General features: G+C 43.2%; 2 protein-coding genes across 2 annotated transcripts; both read right to left on the bottom strand.

Annotated features, from left to right (window-relative positions):
• Positions 1-3,014: 3,014 nt before the first annotated feature.
• OR10A3 (olfactory receptor family 10 subfamily A member 3) lies at positions 3,015-4,062 on the bottom strand. Its single transcript, XM_019629267.1, has one exon. It carries the CDS (start codon positions 4,053-4,055, stop codon positions 3,048-3,050), a length of 1,008 nt encoding a protein of 335 aa, XP_019484812.1. The 5' UTR covers positions 4,056-4,062; the 3' UTR covers positions 3,015-3,047.
• Positions 4,063-10,538: 6,476 nt separating this feature from the next.
• On the bottom strand, positions 10,539-17,538 carry NLRP10 (NLR family pyrin domain containing 10). Its single transcript, XM_019629265.1, has 3 exons — positions 17,470-17,538; positions 13,844-14,160; positions 10,539-12,587 (listed from the first exon to the last, which is right to left on the bottom strand). Exons 2-3 carry the CDS (start codon positions 14,121-14,123, stop codon positions 10,861-10,863), a joined length of 2,007 nt encoding a protein of 668 aa, XP_019484810.1. The 5' UTR covers positions 14,124-14,160; positions 17,470-17,538; the 3' UTR covers positions 10,539-10,860.
• Positions 17,539-19,903: the final 2,365 nt, after the last annotated feature.

Below are 19,903 nucleotides of genomic sequence, written 5' to 3'. Positions count from 1 at the left end.
GCTTTCAGGAGTAGTGACTCATAATCATTTAGCTGTGGCAGGAAATATACTGGCCAGTGCAGTGATTCAGGCACCAAATGTAGGAGAGGGTGAGGGTTGATAAATCAAAGGCTAATAGAATTATATAGTTACTGTATCGCATTGATCCCTGCAGGTAGATAACCCAAAGCTGAGTGCAGTCGAGCCAGAGAGTCCTTCAGCAGATCACAAGTATCCTCATCTCTTACAATAGCAAAGCAGAAAAAGCTGAAGATCGAATCCAGGGTTTAATAGCCAAAATGACTGAACTTCAAAGATAGATAATGCTTAATCAAGGAAGGTCTATTATGCCAGAGTTGGAAAAATTTAAGGACTTGACACATGGGATGGGAAGTATGGATGGATGTCTCCAGTGACTTACTCCCAAGACACCTCTAAACCTTCTGAAACTGCAGAAGTGGCCAATTCCCCACCACCACCACCACTAAGAACAGGAAAACTATATAAAAGTTACCACATTAAAAGCCACCTTCAGCTGCACCCCTGGACACCAGGCCTGTACATAAGGTTAAGTCACAACAAAGCCCAGCCAGGGACACACTGGGCCTGATGAGGAAAAAAGGTTATATGTTACAAAGCAGCCCAGAGCTCAAATATCAGCTGGGAAACTGCTGTGAGAAATAAAACTTAAGTAAAGGACGATGAAGAAAAGACAGAGTGTTCAGAGGAAGAACAATTGGGGAAGAGAAGATGAGGTGTGGGGGGCCCAGAACGGTAACCTTAAGGAAAGGACACTTTAAGGAGGTCTGATGAAAGAGTCAGAATCAGTCAGTTGAAAAATGGAGTGAAAACCATATCAGATGGAAAAAAGGGCATGTTTTGACAGCTCCGGGCCAGAATGGAATAGTGACTTCATAAAACTGAAAGCAGACCTTTCACCAGAAATGAGTACTAGGTGAGTGAATGAACGAGTGAGTGGGCAGAAGTGTGGCATGAAGTAGTACAATGTACAGGCAGGGCCAAATCCAGTAGGGCTCCACTGGCCACGTTACAGACATTTTTTATCCTAAATACAGTAAAAACCCTTTGAAATATTTAAAGCACAGGGAGACATCACAAGATTTACATTTTAAAAGTTCACTTTTTTCCTGTCCATGTTGATTGTGGTTGGAAATCTTAGTGTTACATTCAAAGACAGGAAAGCATGATTTTAAGTATCAGTCCTACTCACTGCCATGAGATTAAACTGGCATTGCCAGAATCGCTGCTGTTTAGAGGACAATCATAACAGGGTCCTTTTGGACGGGCTGTTTGTTCAAACTCATAACTATGGAGGATCACTGTGACTTTGAAATCATCACCTCTGCAGCCAAACCTTGAACCTTGCCATTCAACTTCTATTCCTCACCCGGGATGGAGACAGGTACAGTGTGGTTTCCAGGACCTCCCAAAGTCAGTGACCTTCCAATAAACTTTGAATTCCTCAAGGACAGAGACTATTTCCCCAGGGACAGTCATATTAGCAGTTATCCCTAACAAAAACTTGTTTAATCAGTGAATGCATAAACAAATGAGGTAAAGAACAAAAATCAAAAGGAAGCTGTATATTTGGTTTGAGATTTAGGCTTTGGGAAATTTTTTGCCCCTAAATGGCCCTATTTAATTGATGATCCCTCTAAGAGCCATGAGAAGGAAATTTCAGGACACCAAGAGACAGAATCTGATGAAAGGATTTCCAAATACCTGTTTAATGCCCCACTGAAAAGATTATACCATATTCAAATATTACTCAAACTGGTTTCAACCATTTGATGACAAAATGTCCTTTTGTGAAAATCCAATCAGTCTTGCATCTCCACTTCTCAGTGTTTGGCAGAAGCAGTAGTAATTGAAAGATTGTTTTTCCCACAGCAGAATGAAAATGGGAATAGTGTTTTACCCCTTTATTACCATCCCTGGAACAGAAACTAAGAGCAGTAGGAGCTCATGTATTATAGATTCAAAAAAAGGGCCCCTCTCTATTTATGAATAGCAGAATTAAAATAGGAGGCAAGCATGAAATGTTTGAAATGTTGCAAGATGAGAAATTATTCTGGGGAAGATCACACAGCTGATAATGTGACCTGAGGACCATAGAAGATGTGTACAAATAGTTAATCGCTTAGTTTCCCACAATTAAAATAAATGGATTGTCCTATGTTTATAAACAAAGTGTTGGGGGCATTTGGGAACTATTGGGTTGTCGGAAAAGTCATGACATATTTTTTCTGGTTTTCGTTGCAAAAATGCGTTATGACTTTTCCGAGAACCCAATACAAAGGGAAATTTAACAAAAGTATCTATAAACAATGGTCTATAAGTGAGAAAGATACTAAAAATATTAAGTGAAATTTCAGGGAAGCTCTCTGGTCACCAACATTCTGATGAATATCTGGAAAAATATCAAGAGAAATCCTGAATAATAATAACCTGTGTGAGTCCAAGAAATAAAACTAGTTTGGTCTCCCCAAAAATAACTGTTTAGTCATTCATGGACCAGATTTTAAATGCAAAAATAAAAATTTTATTTATTTGTAGGTCTCTTGATGACTTATCATGTTGGTAATGCAGAATGGACCTTCAGGTCTATCTGAAGGGGATACAATCATTTTGAAAAATAATTTGACAATAGTTATTAGAATTTATAAGCACATATACTTTTCGTCCCATTGGGCCAACTTTGATGAAGTTATCATACAGAAATAAAATATCAGTACATATGAACATATGAAGCTAGGTGTTTATTAAAGCTTTGTTTTAATGACAATAGTTCAATATTTATCTGGATCATCAAAATAGAGGAACTGATAAATAAATCATAGTATTATATGAAAACTTACTTATCTATGGAAAATGAATGACGACAGTATACTACCAAAAGGGAGGGAACCCTAATGTATTATTGAACTTGGAAAACTCAACAAATTAAACATGTTCATACCAAGAAATGCAGAATGTCTGGCTATTTATTAAATTTAAATAGAGTTCCATCAGGCAGTGACCAAATATCACACAGCTTCCCAGCACAGTCAGAAGAATGTGTGTAAATCTACTTTTCTTCGCCATATTTTCATCAGAGCTCTTTTCATCTCACTGTTTCGCAAGCTGTAGATCAGTGGATTCAGCAGAGGTGTAAGCAGCGTGTAAGCCAATGACATCAGTTTCTTGGTTTCTGGGGAGTAGCCAGATTTGGGCTGTAAATAAGTCATACTGGCCGTGCCATAGAAGAGGGCAACAGATGTGAGATGGGAGGCACAAGTGGAGAAGGCCTTTTGCCTCCCGGTGGTTGATGGCATCTTCAGGATGGCAAAGAGAATTCGAACGTAAGACAAGAGTATCAACAAGAAAGGAACCATAATAATCAAAATGGTGCCAGTGAATGCATAGATTTCAAACAAAAAGGTGTCTGCACATACAAGCTCTAAGACTGGGGGCGTCTCACAAAAGAGATGATTAATTTCACTGGGGCCACAAAAGGGAAAACTAAAAACCCATGTGGCCTGCAAAGTAGCTACTATGACCCCTGAGATCCATGAGAACATTACCAATTTCACAAAAACCATTTTGTTCATAACCATTGGGTAGCTCAGAGGATGGCAGATTGCAGCAAATCGGTCATATGCCATTGCCCCCAGGAGAAAACATTCAGTCCCACCAAAAAGAAGAAGGAAATACATCTGTGCAAAACAGCCTGCAAAAGTAATTGACGTTTTCTCAGTTGAGAGGACCACCAGCACTTCAGGCATAACGACTGTGCTGAAACTCACATCCACCACAGACAAGTTCAAGAGAAACAGGTACATGGGAACATGGAGGCTCTGTTCCAGGGAGATGATGACTATAATAATGGCATTCCCTATCAGAGTCACCAGATAAATAATCAGGAAAACCCCAAAGAGCTTCTCTTGGAGTTCAGGAAAGTGAGAAAAACCCAAGAGGATGAATTCAACCACAGAGCTTTGGTTTTGCCTTTTCATTTCAGTAGTGGAGCGTATATTGTCTTTATGGACATTGTATGTTAATTGCGAAGTCACCATCCAATAGCTGAGAGTTCGAGTCTGAAATTCTTGGCAGAAGATGAAATGATGAGCTCATTTTGACAGATCTTTAAGTTGGCAGTTTAGAGAATGGTCAATATATTGGAATAGTAAATCTTTCAAATACAGATGAAGAAGTGAAGAATTTGAGCTCAGGTCTTGTTTTTAAGGGTACAAAATAACAGCAGATAGTTTCTGGCTACTTTTTTGCTAGGTTGAAAATCCTATTTTTAAAACATACACAGATATTATATTATTTAGAATCCATTGTCCATTACATTGATATGTACATTATTTTAAACTATATGTTTATATATGAATTTTCAAATAAACAAATAGCAAAAATTCGGAAACAATTATAATGTATAATTAAAAATTAAAAAAATTTTATGAATATTTATTATAAATGCCAGAATTCACATGCATTTATATTACTTTGTTAAAAATGAAATATATGACTTTTATACCCAGAAAAATACAGAAACACTCAAAAGGAGTTGAATTTTAGATGCACTTATCTCAATCAACATAAGTAAATTGCTTCAAGCATACTGATTTCTGATTAGAGTGGATCTGACTAATTATATGAAATTTACCTGAATGAGAAACTGTAGAGGTCAGTTCTCTGTGGTCATCTTTGTGACCATAAAGTGGTTTTCGGGGCTATAGAAAATACCATTTTTGGTTATTTTATTAACTGTGCTTTAAACAGTTTCCCTCTTTCTCTCTCACACACACTAGGAAGTTTATTTAACCATTAACTATTCAAGAACACTGGTTGAGCACCTACCATGTGGGTGCCTGTGTCCCCTTGGAGATACATTTGAGCCATAAACTCAGCAAAGAGGTCTTCCCTAACCACACAGTGTAAAATAGCAACCCTTACCCCCTACCTCAGCATCCTCTGACTCCCATCTCCCTGGTTTATTTTTGCCATTACACTCATCACCAACTGAAATAATGCGTGTGATTTTGGTTTTATGCTTATTGTCTAACTCCCCCTTCTGGAATGTAAGCTCCAGAAGAACAGGAACTTTGCTGTAGTCTCCGTGCCTAAAACAGATAATAAATGACATAACAGATGCTAAACCAACATTTATTGAATAAATAGAGAAATATTAAAATTAGGAAAACCCAGACTCTGCCCTTAAGAAATATAGTGTCTGAAGAAAAAAAAAATAAAGCACAAGAGAACCAAGGGCCCCAGAATTAATCTATGGCTTTTGTAGAATTTTGAGGCCCCTTGTGGGGTTGGAAATATCATTAGATTGAGGAACCAGGCTCTCATCCTGACTCTGCCACCACCTTCAAGATGAGTGTCTCCCTCTCCCTGCACTTAGGTTCCCCCATATGGTTGGTAACAGGATAATAACCCTGGACATTTCTTCTGGCTCTGACATGGGTGTTTCTCTGATTTGTTCATAGAGAACTGCAAGCTGCCGGGCTGCCCCTCCATTCATATGACGGCCAGGCTGACGGGGGCCTGGGAGAGTGGTGGGCAGCCACATAGGAGGCAGACATGCTGCCTGAGTCCTTGGGGCCAGCCAATCCCAAGCAGAGCTGACCACCTTCCTCCCAGTCCAGATGCTCTTCCAAAGCCTCTCTCTGGGCAGAACACCTCATTTCTCTCCCCTTCTCCTCCCCAGTCACCCAGACCGACTCTTCCCTGTCCATAACATCCTTTTCGTTGTTAGGCCCATGGATCTTTAAAATCGAGTCCCTTTGGCCTCAGAAAGTTCATCTCAACTGACACTGCTGTGGTTCACTGCCTCTTTTCCTGCCCCTCAGCCTCCCTTCATCATTAAATGGTCTCCTGACTGGCTTCTCCAATCTATTCCTCATACCTCTGCAAAATAATATCATCCTCCCTCCCAGAACCTTCAGGGTCCGCTCTTATCTGTGCAATAAAATGCCCACTTCTCAGGCTGTCATTTAAGGGAAACCAGAGTGGGAACAAGTGCTCTAGAAATTTACAGAGGGAAAAATTACTTCTGAATGGAGAGGGAGAGGAAACAACCACAATCACAGGATGTCCTGGCTAGAAAGGAGGAAGGCATAGGAGGAAGGCTGACTTGATCAAATTAAAGGTATTTGATGACATTTAGCACCTGAATGGAGGCCTACTGGTCTTTGTATGATGCTTGAAAACCAGCAGAATGTCACTGTGGGACATGAGGAGCTAGGAGGAGAGAAGGGCAAGCACGCTGCAGACATGTAATGTCTTGAGCTCAGATCATCAGGACATTAGCAGAGAGTAAAAGGCAAGTTGATTTACTGACTTTGACCATAGCGATACATTAAAATCAAATGTCTGTATTAATTTTAATAATTATATTTTAGATATCAAAAAAAATCTCCTAAAATTAGTAAAGTATAGACTCTGCAGGAAAAAAAAAATTTAAGTTCCATTTCTAATAGGCAAAAGTGTATATTAAGTTTCAAGTATATAAAAACTTACTTTTAAAAATAAGATAATTTAGAGTATGCTATTAAAAATAGGCTCCAGGGAGGGCCAGCCGAGTGGCTTAGTTGATTAAGAGCTCACTCAAGAGTGCGAGCTCTGAGCAACAGGGTCGCCGGTTCGATTCCCGGCCCAAGCTGAGCTTCCACTGAGCTACCAACAGGTGGCAGGATGGCTCAGCTAAAAAAAGTTAAAAATAATAAAAAATAAAAATGGGGCTCCAGGGGGCTGATAAAGTTATGGAACAAATCTAAATTGCTGACTTCATGTGAGATTAAAAAAACAACAAAACAACAACACACCAAACATCTCTTCCCTTTAACATGAACTACACTAATGCTGACCTAATGCACTGACATGTGCTTCTGGCTCTAGTGGTAACTCTCTGTGTGACTTTGGGCAAATCACTCCCTCTTCTGGGTTTCATCCTTCTACTTGACCGGCCTTATTTCTGAACACCTCCCAGCCCAGCTACAAACCTCTATGAATTGATGATTTGTGCAAGCAAACTACTTCTAGTTCTAATCATTACCCAAATGATTGAATATGTGAATATGAAAGACAGAGTAGTTGGCATTCTTACCTGAGCACTGAGCTGTCACTTGATAGGCATCTCCAATTATCGATAAGAACTATAAATGGTAAACCCACTAACAGGTACATAAGCAGAACCAGACCTATTGACTGCCTCTAATTTTCATCCCGTTTGATCAGATGTTTCACTTCTTTAGTTAAAAAAGAAGTCTCCCATAAATACAATTCAGTGATTCAATGGACTGATTTTATAACATTATATGGCATTGAATTGTTTGCCTTGAGAGAATCCATCTCTGGAGAACCTACACTCAATTTATGTAGACTTTCCCATGTGGACATAAGAAAGCTCAACTGCACAAACTTGGAGCAACAATTTTTCAGGTTTCTACAGGGAATAAACACCTCTGCTCAAGAGACTCAATTCCACAGTGGCCTCCCCCATTAACTACCCTGGCGGTAACCCCGAGTGTGGCTCGGGGTTAATTTTCACTGCCAGAATTATTTTTAATAATTATTCATTATATTATAATTTATGATTTTGTGTTTCAAACTTTATCATACCTGGGATGCCTACTAGACTCTTGTTTGGACAGATTTAAGTGAGTAATTCCTAAGAATTACAGGCCTACAATATAAAACAACAAATTTCCATGCAAAACAATGCACCGCTTTGGGTACAAAATTACTGACATAATCAGACCACCAGGGAGGTTAAGAAATGAAAGCAGAGGCTGAGTGAAAGTTAGGAAATAGGCAGAGGGAAGAAAGGAGAAAAGGATGAGTGTGTGAGCAAAGGCAGGGTGATCTAGGTGGAAGGTCTGATTGCATGGGGTAGACAGCTTCTGCAATGGTAGGAAACACGTCGAGGCAAGTAGATGGAAGTTACTTTGTGGAAAGCCTAGATGTCAGTACCAAAATGTTTTATGTTTTCTAGTGGAAATATGGAAACACTGAAAATTTGGGGCGGGGGAAGTCATTCAGATTTTATAGTTGGAGCTTTTTAACATGCAGTCAAAAACATCTGGACTAGCTCTATGACTCTGAGCAAATATGTACCTTCTCTGGCTAAAATAATGTTATTAATCTCACAGGGTATGTGTAAGAACCAGGGGACTCCCGAGTTCCATCTGTACTGAACACTCAGTGAGACCATTGGCTCAGTCCCAGCAGAATGCAAGGATGAATGAGTCTGCAGGCGTGGCTCTATCCAGGACTCAGATGATGTAACCAGGACCTGGGTTCTTTTTCTCTGTTTCTCATTTCTGCTTTCCTAGAGTAGGTTCCATTCTCAAGAAAGCTTTCCCCTCCTACAGGCACTAAGGCTGCCAACAACACTTAGGGATACATTCTCTCTAATCTGTGTCTTGTGGGAAGCATACCAGTTATCCTGTGGGGAAAAAAGGTTCTCATTCCCAAAAACCAATCAAAGGACCCCTTTCCATATTGGTCACTGTAGTGAGATCACATACAAAACCATAAACCAGATCTTATGGCTGTGACTAGAATGGGAAATGCTGCCTCACGTGCATTATTCATGGTCCCTACCCTATAATTTGGGCTAACATCAATCTCAACTATGCATACCTAAAAAGATTTAATCAACAAATTCCCCAAGAGCAATGAAGGTATTGCTGGCAGGGGAAGGAGGCCAATGAATGAAGGTGAGTCAATATTCAGATGTCCCCATACATATGAGAAAGCACATTGTCTACATTAAATTATTTTACGAATACAAGGAGCAAGATAAAAGCTGAGACTCAATCAGATTAGTTGTTGTGGCAAGACAGGCTGAAAGGGCATATAGGGAGCCCCTCTCCCATTCCTTACATTCCTGGAGGTGCTGATCCTTTCTGACTCAACCTTAGGGGTATGGCAGTGTGACCTAGAAAGTATGGCCACAGCCATGGAACTCAGGCCTGGCCAGTCAGAGAAGTTCATCTTTCAGACCACAGAGATTGCTCAAGACTTAGCATGTACCCAGGGTCAGGTCAGAGCCCTCCCCCAACTTCCCTGCTACAGCTCTCAGTAAAGACTCTTTTCTTCCTTTGGAATTATTGACTGTAAGAATGGTTTAATTTAAAGTCCCTTATGGCCATCTTCTCTGATACATAAAGTTCACTTTCTGAAGAAAAAAAAAAAAAGAAGAGCAAAAGGTAACTATAAAAAGAATGACAGGAGAGTGAACACCCTGACGACATTGTTAAAAAGAGCCAGACATACTTAAAACTACAAGTCATTTTTTTTCTTTAAATGAATACAGTGAGTCATTTAATTGTTGCTTAAGATAGTTTGTATTGAATGTGAATCCTAAGTAAAATAATGTCTAAACCTCCATTGGATGTTGGATCCATTTTTTTTTTAATAGACCTCCTTGGCCCCATGAAAATCCAGCAATATGGCTGGGCACCTGTTTCATTGTTCCCAAATTCTGTATGATGTTTAGGAGTTGGTCTGCTGAGAGCATCCAAGCTCTTTAGGGGGCAACACAGCCTAGCTCGGTGGGTACTAACCAGCCTCTTCAATAATTCAGTACAAATTGCTCTTTAAATAAATACATGCACACACATACTGTTGCTTACATATTCTATATATACACACAATCTTTGTGTTCAACATTATATATATATATATATATATATATATATATATATATATAGTTATCAAATGTACCGCTGCCAAACTTCCTATGAGAAGAAGAGTTAATAATAATTGGTGTGGTGGTGTACCAAATTGACCACTCAGGTCTGAGTTCCCTTGGATTCATGTGTTGGCACGTCCAGCAGATAGCTGGGATTGGTATACATGGAATCAACTTGCGAAGAGCATAACAGCCATACCAATGTATGTGAAGCAAAAAGAGAAACGTCTGTAACTTTCCATGGGTCACTGAGAGTCCAAGGCAACATCAGCACCCTTGGCTCACTGAGGCCAGCAGTAACGGGGGGTAGGGGTAGGTTTGTGGTGCCAGCACTGAGTCTGAGGGCAGCTACAACTGTGGGCCGAGGTGTGGGAACCCAGCAATGAATGGGGCTCCTGACTGAACTTCAGTTTCTTCATCTATGAAACGAGGGTTGGGAACTGACCACACTTAGTCTGTAATTCCTTTTCCTCTTCTTTTCCACACAGAGGGAACCAAAGCAGAAAATGAGACCAGGAGTTAGCACTTGGAACTGACTCATCTTTCCAAAACCAAAAGTTAATGGTACAGCTGGGACCACAGTGGCATATTATTAGCAAAAAGGTAAGTCAAGTCACAGTAGAGCTTCTAAGACCAACGGTCTGTGACAAGCCATGGCTCATTTCCAACATGGAAATTCTAGAAGTTTCTAGAAAGATGGTAAGCTACCATTTATTGAAGCAGCAATTGACCACAAATATAGAGTCAAAGGGACATTCCATTATACCACAGTACAATACTTCCTTTCATTGTTGACGTTGATGTGGTTCACATTATCCAATCTTATAGAAAGAGCACAATCCACATTTTATTATATTAACTTTATTTTTCAGAAAAGAATCAAATGTCAGACATTTACACTTGGTTTTTGACATTAACATATAAGAGGAGCTGCTGAAATGAGACTCCACACTATAGGAAGTTACGAACAGCCTGGGGGTGCTAAATAACTGTACTTGAGCCACTGTTGACAAATATGGCTGTTTCTAAGGATTCATTCTACACGGCTTTTCCCCACATCCTATATGTTCAGTCTTCGGATCCTTTATCTGCTTCACTTTCCTGCTTGTCCCTCTGTCCTTCCACTCCTTCTAGTTCCCATTAGTTTAATCTGACATCTCCATTCCTTCCTACTGTGCCTTCCCCTCGCTGTCCTGTCCTTCCACCCCACCACCCTCCTTCAGCGCTAGTGTCCCCTTTTCTGTGCTTCCCATCCTACTGCTCCTGCCGTCCTTGTCTCTAGTTCTCTGACCCTCTGCCTTCTCCATTAGAGCCTCCATTTGTGTCCCTGCTCTATTACCTTTGTCCCCAATTGGACATTTTTGCTCCTCCTTCTGTCTATTACTCAAGCTGGTTTTCACAGAAAATGAGTTCCTGCTGCAGGATTTCTTTTCATTTGAATGTCCTATCTTAAGCTCTACATCACTCATCTGAACACTGTTTACCAGATTCTTTATTTTAGACTCATACAGGGAGAATTCCAAATCCCAGGTCCTCTTATGCTTTATAGAGTTCATTAGTTCTTTGAAATTCTTCAAATCCTGCCTTATCAAGGGGGAAATTTTGAAGCAGAACTTGAGCTCAAAGTTCGAGGAGCTCTCTTTTTTCGATATGTCCAATAAAAACTGCATACTGAGGGTCATCTCCTCACTCCCCTCCTGCTTCTTTTCATCCAGCAGCCTGTTCACTTCTTTGAGGGACTCTTCCCCTAGCTGTGCCTGGTCCTGTTTCACCAGGTAGGACATGGCGTGGAAAAATTCCTGGAAGCTAATGTGGCGGAAGCTGTAGAACTTCTTGATGTTGAGTCCCTCTTGGTAATCGATGCTGCTCAGGAAAGGGGCGAGGCTGGGCCCGTCTAAATTGTGCTTCCTGAGTTCAGCTTCTTCAAACAGGAACCTCTGGTGTTGGATCCCCTCAGCCGCCAGGGAGCACAGACCTTTCAGAACCTTGCGTCGGGTAAGCTCGGCGCAGCCTTCCTCGTCATTGGGCGGCAGGAAGGTGGCGACATAGGCCATGAAGATGTCCGTGCTGTTACTGGGAGTCTCGGCCACCACTCCGCCTCTCTCCATCTGCCCCTTCAGCCAGGAGCAGACCACCCAGCAAATGCCTGGAACCTGACACGCTTTGTAGAGAACATCATTTCCTAGTACAAAGTCAATGGCATTTCTGGTTTGCTCCTCATCTGTGAAGTAGGATCTGAAATACTTCTTCCTCTCATCGTCAGAGAAGCCTAGGATGTGGATGTGGCGCGGGTGTTTCAGCAAGGACTCCAGGTTCCGCAAAGCCAGGGGCCGAGTTGTGATGAGAAGAGAGGACGTGGGCAGCACCTCTCTCCTGATTAGGCGGTGCAGCATGTCCTCTATGGGAGTGGGTCCTGGCCTCGTCAGCCTCTCCGCATAGGACCTCTGCAGCTCATCGTAGCCGTCCAGGATGAACAGGAGCCTCTCTGGTTGCTGCCTCCGAATCTCTGCCACCGGCGCTTTATTGTCCCCACAACACCAGATGAGGAGCTGGTCCAGTGTGCTGCCCGGCAGCAGACCCACTTCTCTGCAGCTCACATAAAAGACATAATCAAACTGGCCTGGGTACAGGGCTCCAGTGGCCCAGTCCAGCACCATTTTTCTGACCAGTGTGGTCTTTCCAGTGCCAGCGGACCCCTGTATCACCACGGTGGGTGGGCCTTGGTCAGACCATTCCCTTGGATCAAATAGAGCCTCCACCATCAGCTCCTGCTCCAGCGTGGCGCTCCCCGGGCTGGGCTTGGCCACCAGGAGCAGTTGGTTGTATCCGTGTTTGACTCCCTCTCCTTGCAGCTCCTCTAGGCAGCGCACATGCTCTCGGTATGTTTCTCTGTAATCTGAGCCAGACAGTGGGTTATTAGGTGGTGAAATGCGAATAAAAAAGGACAAAATGGCCCTTTGAACTCTGGACTCTGCTCTTTAGTCTTCATCTTCTATGTTCTCTAAGTTGTGTCTCCCTAAAGGTTATAATTCTAACTTCATGGAGAGGGACCACTGTACATGTGTATGAGTGTGTGTATGTGTGTGTGTGTGTGGGGTGTACGCGCATGCACACATATGCATGTGTGAGGTTCATGTGCACATCTGTATAAAGTGGGCAAAGGTCTGTTTAGCATGTTGAATATCTGTGGGAAGGGAATGAATGCTTGTATCCACATGTGCTTGTGGAAGTGTCCTTATGGAAGCGTGTGTACCTTTGTGTAGAGAAGACATGCCAGTGTGCATCAGCAAGTATGTGTAAGAATATGTGTGTGCAAAAGTCTCTGTATGTGTGAATGTCCGAGTGTTCACGTGAACTGTCCCCATTTGAAATGACAAGAATGGAGAGGACAAAGGAAAGAGAAGCTGTAGGATGGTGAAGCCATAGGAGCCTGTTCTGAGTAAAGGTCAAGCCAGATGCTATAAAGAAACCAGCTTCTGAGCAGAAGCCACAACTCTGAGTCTATGGAACCTCCCATCTCTATGCCGGAGGAGCCCTAAGGCATGAAAGGAGCCAGTGGAGGGAGCACTGGCACCGACAGACCCCCCGTCCTCTTCAGCACCCCATGAGAAGGGATAGGAGGCCATTTAGGCTCCATGCCCACACCACCCTCTAGAGTGCCATCAGTCCACCAGTTCCTCAAGAGAGCAGGGCGCAGGGGCCAGCTGTCCTCTCTGAGAAGCTGCCGGAACTGCCTGCCGGGGAGCCGCTAGGAAAAGGTCTGACCCCCACGCCCTGTTGCCATCTCTCTGGTTAAGAGAAACCCCTTCACCAACACCACCCCCAATCTCTAAGCCCCTTTCTTTCAATACTCTCCCCTTCTCTGGTACTACATCTGAAGATGGGAGGGTGGGGGGCATTGCAGCCATAAGATGATACCCTAATCTTTCTATAAATAAACCCCTGCCCTGGGCCCATGCCCTTCACCCCACAGTTGTCAGTGTTCAGCTGGAGACCACTAGGACCGTCAGGCACTTGGGGCTCCCAGGCAAGGGCAGAGGGCAAGAGTGAAAGAAGGCATAAGAGACAGGCCATGGGAGTTTCTGGAAATGGCATGGGGGAGAGGGCCTCCCAGTGCCACCCTGACATCCCCTTGTCCCCTGCTGTACTCACCATTTAGACAAATGTGACTGAGCTGGTCCACGAGTTCTAACAAGTTCATGACCTTCAGGACTTTGATCACCACTTTCACAGCTTCATGTGCTCCGTACATCAGAATCAGCCGAGAAGCCAGGTCCACCCGACTCAGGCCCTCCAGCTCCCCTCGGGCCAGTCCCGGACACTTAAGCAGGGTTTTATCCCGTAAATGGAATTTTAATACCTTGAAGTTATAATCCTCAAGGTCACACAAGGCCCAGAGCAGTGCTTCCCGTGGGTTGTCGGTCAGGGCCATGGTATTTGTAGAGAAGGGTCAAGTTCAGACCTGTGACCTGGAGAATGAGGGATAAGAGGAAAGGAGAGGAGAGGTTCACTGCTGAGGAAACTGCAGCCTGGAGGTGACAGTGTGCCCTGCTTTCTGGGTGCTCGGCGAGCTGCTGAGCGCAAGGCAGGGAGTGATGGAATACATGGAAAGTTCCAAGAAAGGTAAGTGGATGAGACAGCAGGAAATATTCCTAGTCAGTCCCTGCTGTGCCTTTTTGTCAGTTGACATGTGTGTCTGTGTGGCAAATAGAAGTAAGGTATGTGGGTGTGTTGATCTCTATCTATCTCCTCCCTTCCTCCCACACATTGTTTATCAAGCCCTGTATGCCTCCTTAGACAGTTTGGGTTAAGAAAAAAATATTTGGCTGGGACTGCTGAAGTATGGCCAAAAGGTAAAAACCTATAGTCATCAGCCCATTGGCCTCACACATCAGCCTCATGGACTCATTCACACACGGGATTTCAAAGCTGGAAGTCTCCTCATTCAGATACAGAGACAAGTTCAAATCATGATTAAAGAAAAAGAAGGCTAACTTTGTGCTGGGTGATTTACATGCATTATCCCTTTTGATCATCACAGAAGCTGTCTTGGGGATCTCTCCAGATGAGAAATTTGACAGTCAGAGAAAACTGGTTTTCCAGAATTTCCCAGAGCTAGACCAGTGGGAATAGATGCAGGATTTAAATCCTGGTCAATGACCTAGGTAAACAGAGATGAAAAGCCAAAGACATAGTAGACAGGCAGCGAAACCAGGTAGTTGGGCTAAATGCTACCTGAAACTGGAAAGATGTGTGGAGACTGAAGCAGAAGAGAAAGGAGAGCAGGGTCTTAAGATATAGAACTAAAATATTGGCGGGGTGGCCATCCTCAGAAGAAGAAAAGCAACAACTGATAGAAAGATTTCGGAGTCCAGGATTATACCCGTGATCTAAAGCCAATGGGGAGTCAATCCACTTTGGTAGTAAAATGTCTGAGAGTCAGCAAATGTATTTGGGAATGGGGAAAGTGACTGAGGTTCAAATATTAGCATTTTGACTCCATATCAAAGGAGAGCGAAAAACTGTAAGAACATGTTCGGATACACGGACTTTGGCTGCAAGTCACAGAGCAGTTTGTAAACGGAGGCCAGTTGATGCAGGAACAATTTACAATAAAGCCTCAGGCTGCCCTGCGAATCTCTGCTGCTGTCAGAGCTCATTCAGGACAGAACAGGAGAAGACAGCACTAGAGCCTGCCAAGAAGATGTGCAGTCCAGGCTGTTCGGTCGGGTTAGGCCGGGAAAGCTGGAGGTGGGGCCAAGACGATGAGCTCCCTGCTGCAGGAGCCCAACAAACAAGGTCCTGGGAGCTGAGCTGAAACAAATCCCTTTTTCTGATCAGACAGCTTCCCAAGCCAGGCCTGGGTCTACTTAGCCCATACCGACTAGTTCACTCTCCTTGGTGATGCCGGTATTAAAAAGGCTGGGTGTGACCACCCAGACACGTACGCTCTGATACCCTCCAGGCCCTAGTACATGTGGGGATAGAACAGATGAAGAACCCCCAGAGTGTCAGAGAAAAACACCCACACATTCCATCGGACTATCAGTGGATGAACACCGATCACCAGAGGAGAACTTGACCTCACTCCTCCACATACTACAGTTGGAAAACAAGGGAGGAGCCAAAGGGATGAGCTCTTCTGTCACCAAGAGAAAAGGGGCCCAGCAGACCCTCCATCTCCCTCTCTAAAACGCCTGCCCTCTTCTACAACTTGACTCCAGGCCATGCTGGGGCTATTTGACTTGAGAGACAAAGGAATGGGGGCACTGTCACGACCACATCCTCAGCCATGGCATCCTTTCTCTAAGTTGTTGAAAACACTGGAGGATACGCTCCACCAAAGTAAAAAAGGAGGAAGTCAGGAGCAAAGCGAAGTCCTAGAAGGCTGGTCAGAGAGCCTGGAGACCAGGCTGCTCAGCAAGCCCTGACAGAGCAGAACGGGCTTCTCAGAAAGACTGTCTCCAGGGAAACAAAGGATTGACAGGTTAACGGATGCCCCTGGCCTTCAGGAAGATCCTACTGACAGGTTATTAGATGGTATGGGAAAAACTAACAGTACCAAGAAAACTAAACAAATGAAAGTAAAACAAGGAAATCACTAGCTCTAGAAAAAAAGTAACAAAGGAAAAACAAAAAAGAAAGTCAGAAGTTTACATAATAGTAAACCACAACACTCAGGCATGAATAATGTTTGCATAGAAATAATAATGTGAGCACTGAATATTGATCTAACTAAAATGTAAAATATAACCATACTGGAAGGATAGTCATGGAAAGAAAGCACTGGCATAGGAAGTCAGTAGATAATGCCTAAAATCAATGAATTAAAAGGTACTAGTGTACATGCATTTAAACGTGCAGAGATGCAAGAAAAAACAGCTTAAAATTTAAGGTAGTTACCTAGGGGAAGAGAGACTGAGGGTAGTGGGGGGAGGGGGGTGGAACATAAAATGACTGTATTTGGACCATAGGCTTTTTAATGCTAATTGACTTTTTAAACTATAAGCATGTGTCACTTGATAAAATAAAAGTTAACAATGAAAGGATAGGAGGTAAAGAAATGGAGTTATCACATATTGATGCAAAAAGAAGAAAAAAACATGTATAGACCAATATTTCAAGAAGCTTGGCGGCAAAAGGAATTGGAGATCCTGAGATGATGAGGAGTTAAGACAAGGTTTTGTTTGTTTTAACATGGGAGAGGGTGGCAAATGCTGACCAAAAAAAATAATAAATAAATAAATAAATAAAATTAAATTCAACAGGAAGGTCAAGTTAGAAATGCTGGAGAGAGAGAGACAAGTACTAGAGGAGAGAACTGAGTGTGGATTGGGATGGGATTCAAAGCCTTTGGCAGTAGGTGGAAGGAACATCCTCCATTCACACCTGAGGAAAGTGAGAGAGTTGTTTGGCAGAGTAAGGTAGGTGTGTAGGGTTTGTGGTCAGAAGATGAGGGTACAAAGGATGACTAAGAGCATTTCCTAAGAGTGAGAGGACTGGCTTAGGAGGGTTGTGAGGTGGCTGTTTGGAGCCTCTCTCCCAAGTACCTTTCCTCCCATTCCAGGGCCTCCAGTACCCATTGCTCAGCGAGTTCTCCCAGAGTCCAGGAAAACAGGCAGGAGTGGGAATTGGTCTCTCCCAGAGCCTTAACCAAACTGTGGCTAGAGACAGAAGCAAGACAGCAAAGAACCAAGCCCAAGAGACCAAGATGGGAAAATGGAGTGAGACACAGCCATGTAGACCGTGTGACAGAAGAAAGGAGTAAAGCCACTTACTGAGAAGGCCCTCAAGTCTGCCTCCCCTAGAAGGCTCCAGGTCTGGAGATCACAGGGCCAGGGACTGAGAGTCACACCTAAAGGAAGTAGAAACGATATGCAAAGGAACCAATTTTAATTGGAGGGTAGAGGCAGGAAATGAAATGAAGCCTCTCTCCCTGTTAACTCTGTCCTGGCTGTGGGCAGAACTGACAACTGGTATAATAGAGTTCCAAAAAGGGAAGAGGTGGAGACAAAAGAAACAGAGACCAAGGGTGGAAACAGTCAGAGAAGAGATACAAAGAGGTACAGGAGAGAAATGAGCAGACAAAACAAAGTCAAAGAGAGAAACAGAGACAGATAGATGAAGCGAGCTGATGGGTATCTCTCTCTCTCTCTCTCTCTCTCTCTCTCTCTCTCTCTCTCTCACACACACACACACACACACACACACACACACACATTTATACACTCACTCTATAATAAGGTTCAGCCTGCCTGCATCCCTCAGCATCCTGGATATACGAGTATGCACTCCCTTGTCCTGGCCAGTCAGCATCCCTAGGAAGACAATGCCAATGATCACTCTCATTCTGCCCCTGAGCTATGTGGCTGGAGAAAAATACAAAAGCTGACCAGATCCTTGAGGTCTCCAGGCTCAGCTGGGTCCTCCCATAATTGATCAATGCCTTTGATGGCTCAGTCTCAGCCATTCTTCCAAATACTGCCCATTGCTCCAAGGCTGAACCCCATCCATGCATTGCCATTCTCAGCAGATCACCTTGCCTCCACTTCCCTGGGAAAAACATCACTTGACAAGAGCTCCTGCAACTCCCTTCTCTCTCCAGTTGAAAGTGTCTCTGATTCTTCATCCATCCTTTTTCTCCTTACCTATCAGAGAGAAAGGTCTTTAGACCATAGATATAAAGGCAAAGTCCTGGGTGAAGAGGTGTCCACACCCAACTCAAATCAACATATGAATAGGCGGTTCCAAGGTTGTATATGGTTAGTTCTGGGCAGCAACACCTCTTCATGGGGGATGGTTCACTCCTCTGAATTTCTCCCCAAGGACCGATCTCAGGGCACCACCCTGAGCTAAGGCAGACCTCCATGTGGCATCCATAAAGGAGGCCATACCCCAGGGCAGCCTCTCCAACATGTCCCTCATCCTGCCCAAGACCATCCCTCTCATCCAGGCTTCTCCATTTGGGTCCCCCTTCCTGCTTTGTTTTATTAGAAAGCTTCCCTTGCTCAAACTTGTATAGTCAATCTTTCTCTCTCCTCGAGATTCTTACTCTTAGTTTAAAATATTCTTAAAGCTCTTCTAGCCTAAACTGTCCCCCTTTCTGCAGCTACTGCCTTAAATGCCTCTTTTCCTTCGCAGCCATTTCCTTGAGAGAGTAGCCAGCACTCAGTGCCATCAATTCAAACTGATCGTTCTCTCATCCCTGAATTCTGGTTTCCAAGCCCACCCCACCCTCAATTTCACTGACAGTGCTCTACTCCTAAAGATCCAGGTCATCAAACCCAAGAGTCATTTTTCAATCCTCTGATAAGCTGTTCACCTGTGTTTGAGGGAATTAAAAACATATATATATATATATGTCTACCAGAGCACTGACAGGAGTAGGATTTTGTGAATTTTAATTATAGGAGGTAAGTCCAAGGAGAAAGCAGTTCTTGGACATAAGAATTGGGGCTAAGAAGCCCAAAATCACCCACCCACCTTGACAGCTGGATGCTGGGACTTGACCTAATTAAGGGAGTTGATAGGTTTCCTGACAGGCAGCTGTTATCACCCCCATTAGACACAAGGAAACTGAGGCTCAGAAAAAATTATAGATTGCCCAGAAACACAGTGAGTTAGGATCAGAGCTCCTTCCATCACAAGATAATGATAATAGCTACCAAATAATAATAATAATAATAATAATAATAATAATAATAATAATACATCTCAATAGTGATCCATCCAAAAATGAACTTGGGATCTTTTCCCAAAAACCTGCTGCACTTGTCCTTTTCACTATCTCAATTATTGACAACTTCTTCATACTAGTTGCTCAGCACAAAAAAAAAAAAACTGGAGTCATCCTTGACTTTCTCTTTCACACCTCACATACAATTTCTCAGAAAATCCTGTTTTTTGTCTCTACCTTTAAAATATACCTGTAATCTGCCCACTTCTCACCACTTGCACTGCTACTGGTTTGGTGCCAACCACCATCACCTCTCACTTAGATTAATTGGTAATTTCCTACCATGTCTCTGCTCTTTCACCTCCCTCTCCCCAGGAACCGCACCCCCTATTGTATTTTTCTCAAAGCAGCCATAGTGATCCTTTTAAAACTAAGACAGATCGTGACCCTCCCCTGGCTCAAAACTTGGCAACGGTTCCCCATCTCATTCAGACTAAAAATGAAAGTCCTTACTTTAACGATCTGCTCTTCAACCC

The sequence above is a fragment of the Hipposideros armiger genome, unplaced genomic scaffold (assembly GCF_001890085.2).
Source record: "Hipposideros armiger isolate ML-2016 unplaced genomic scaffold, ASM189008v1 scaffold_834, whole genome shotgun sequence".
In the NCBI taxonomy this organism is placed as follows: domain Eukaryota; kingdom Metazoa; phylum Chordata; class Mammalia; order Chiroptera; family Hipposideridae; genus Hipposideros; species Hipposideros armiger.
The sequence above is the reverse complement of the archived record's forward strand: the minus strand, read 5'-3'. Positions and strand labels throughout refer to the sequence as shown.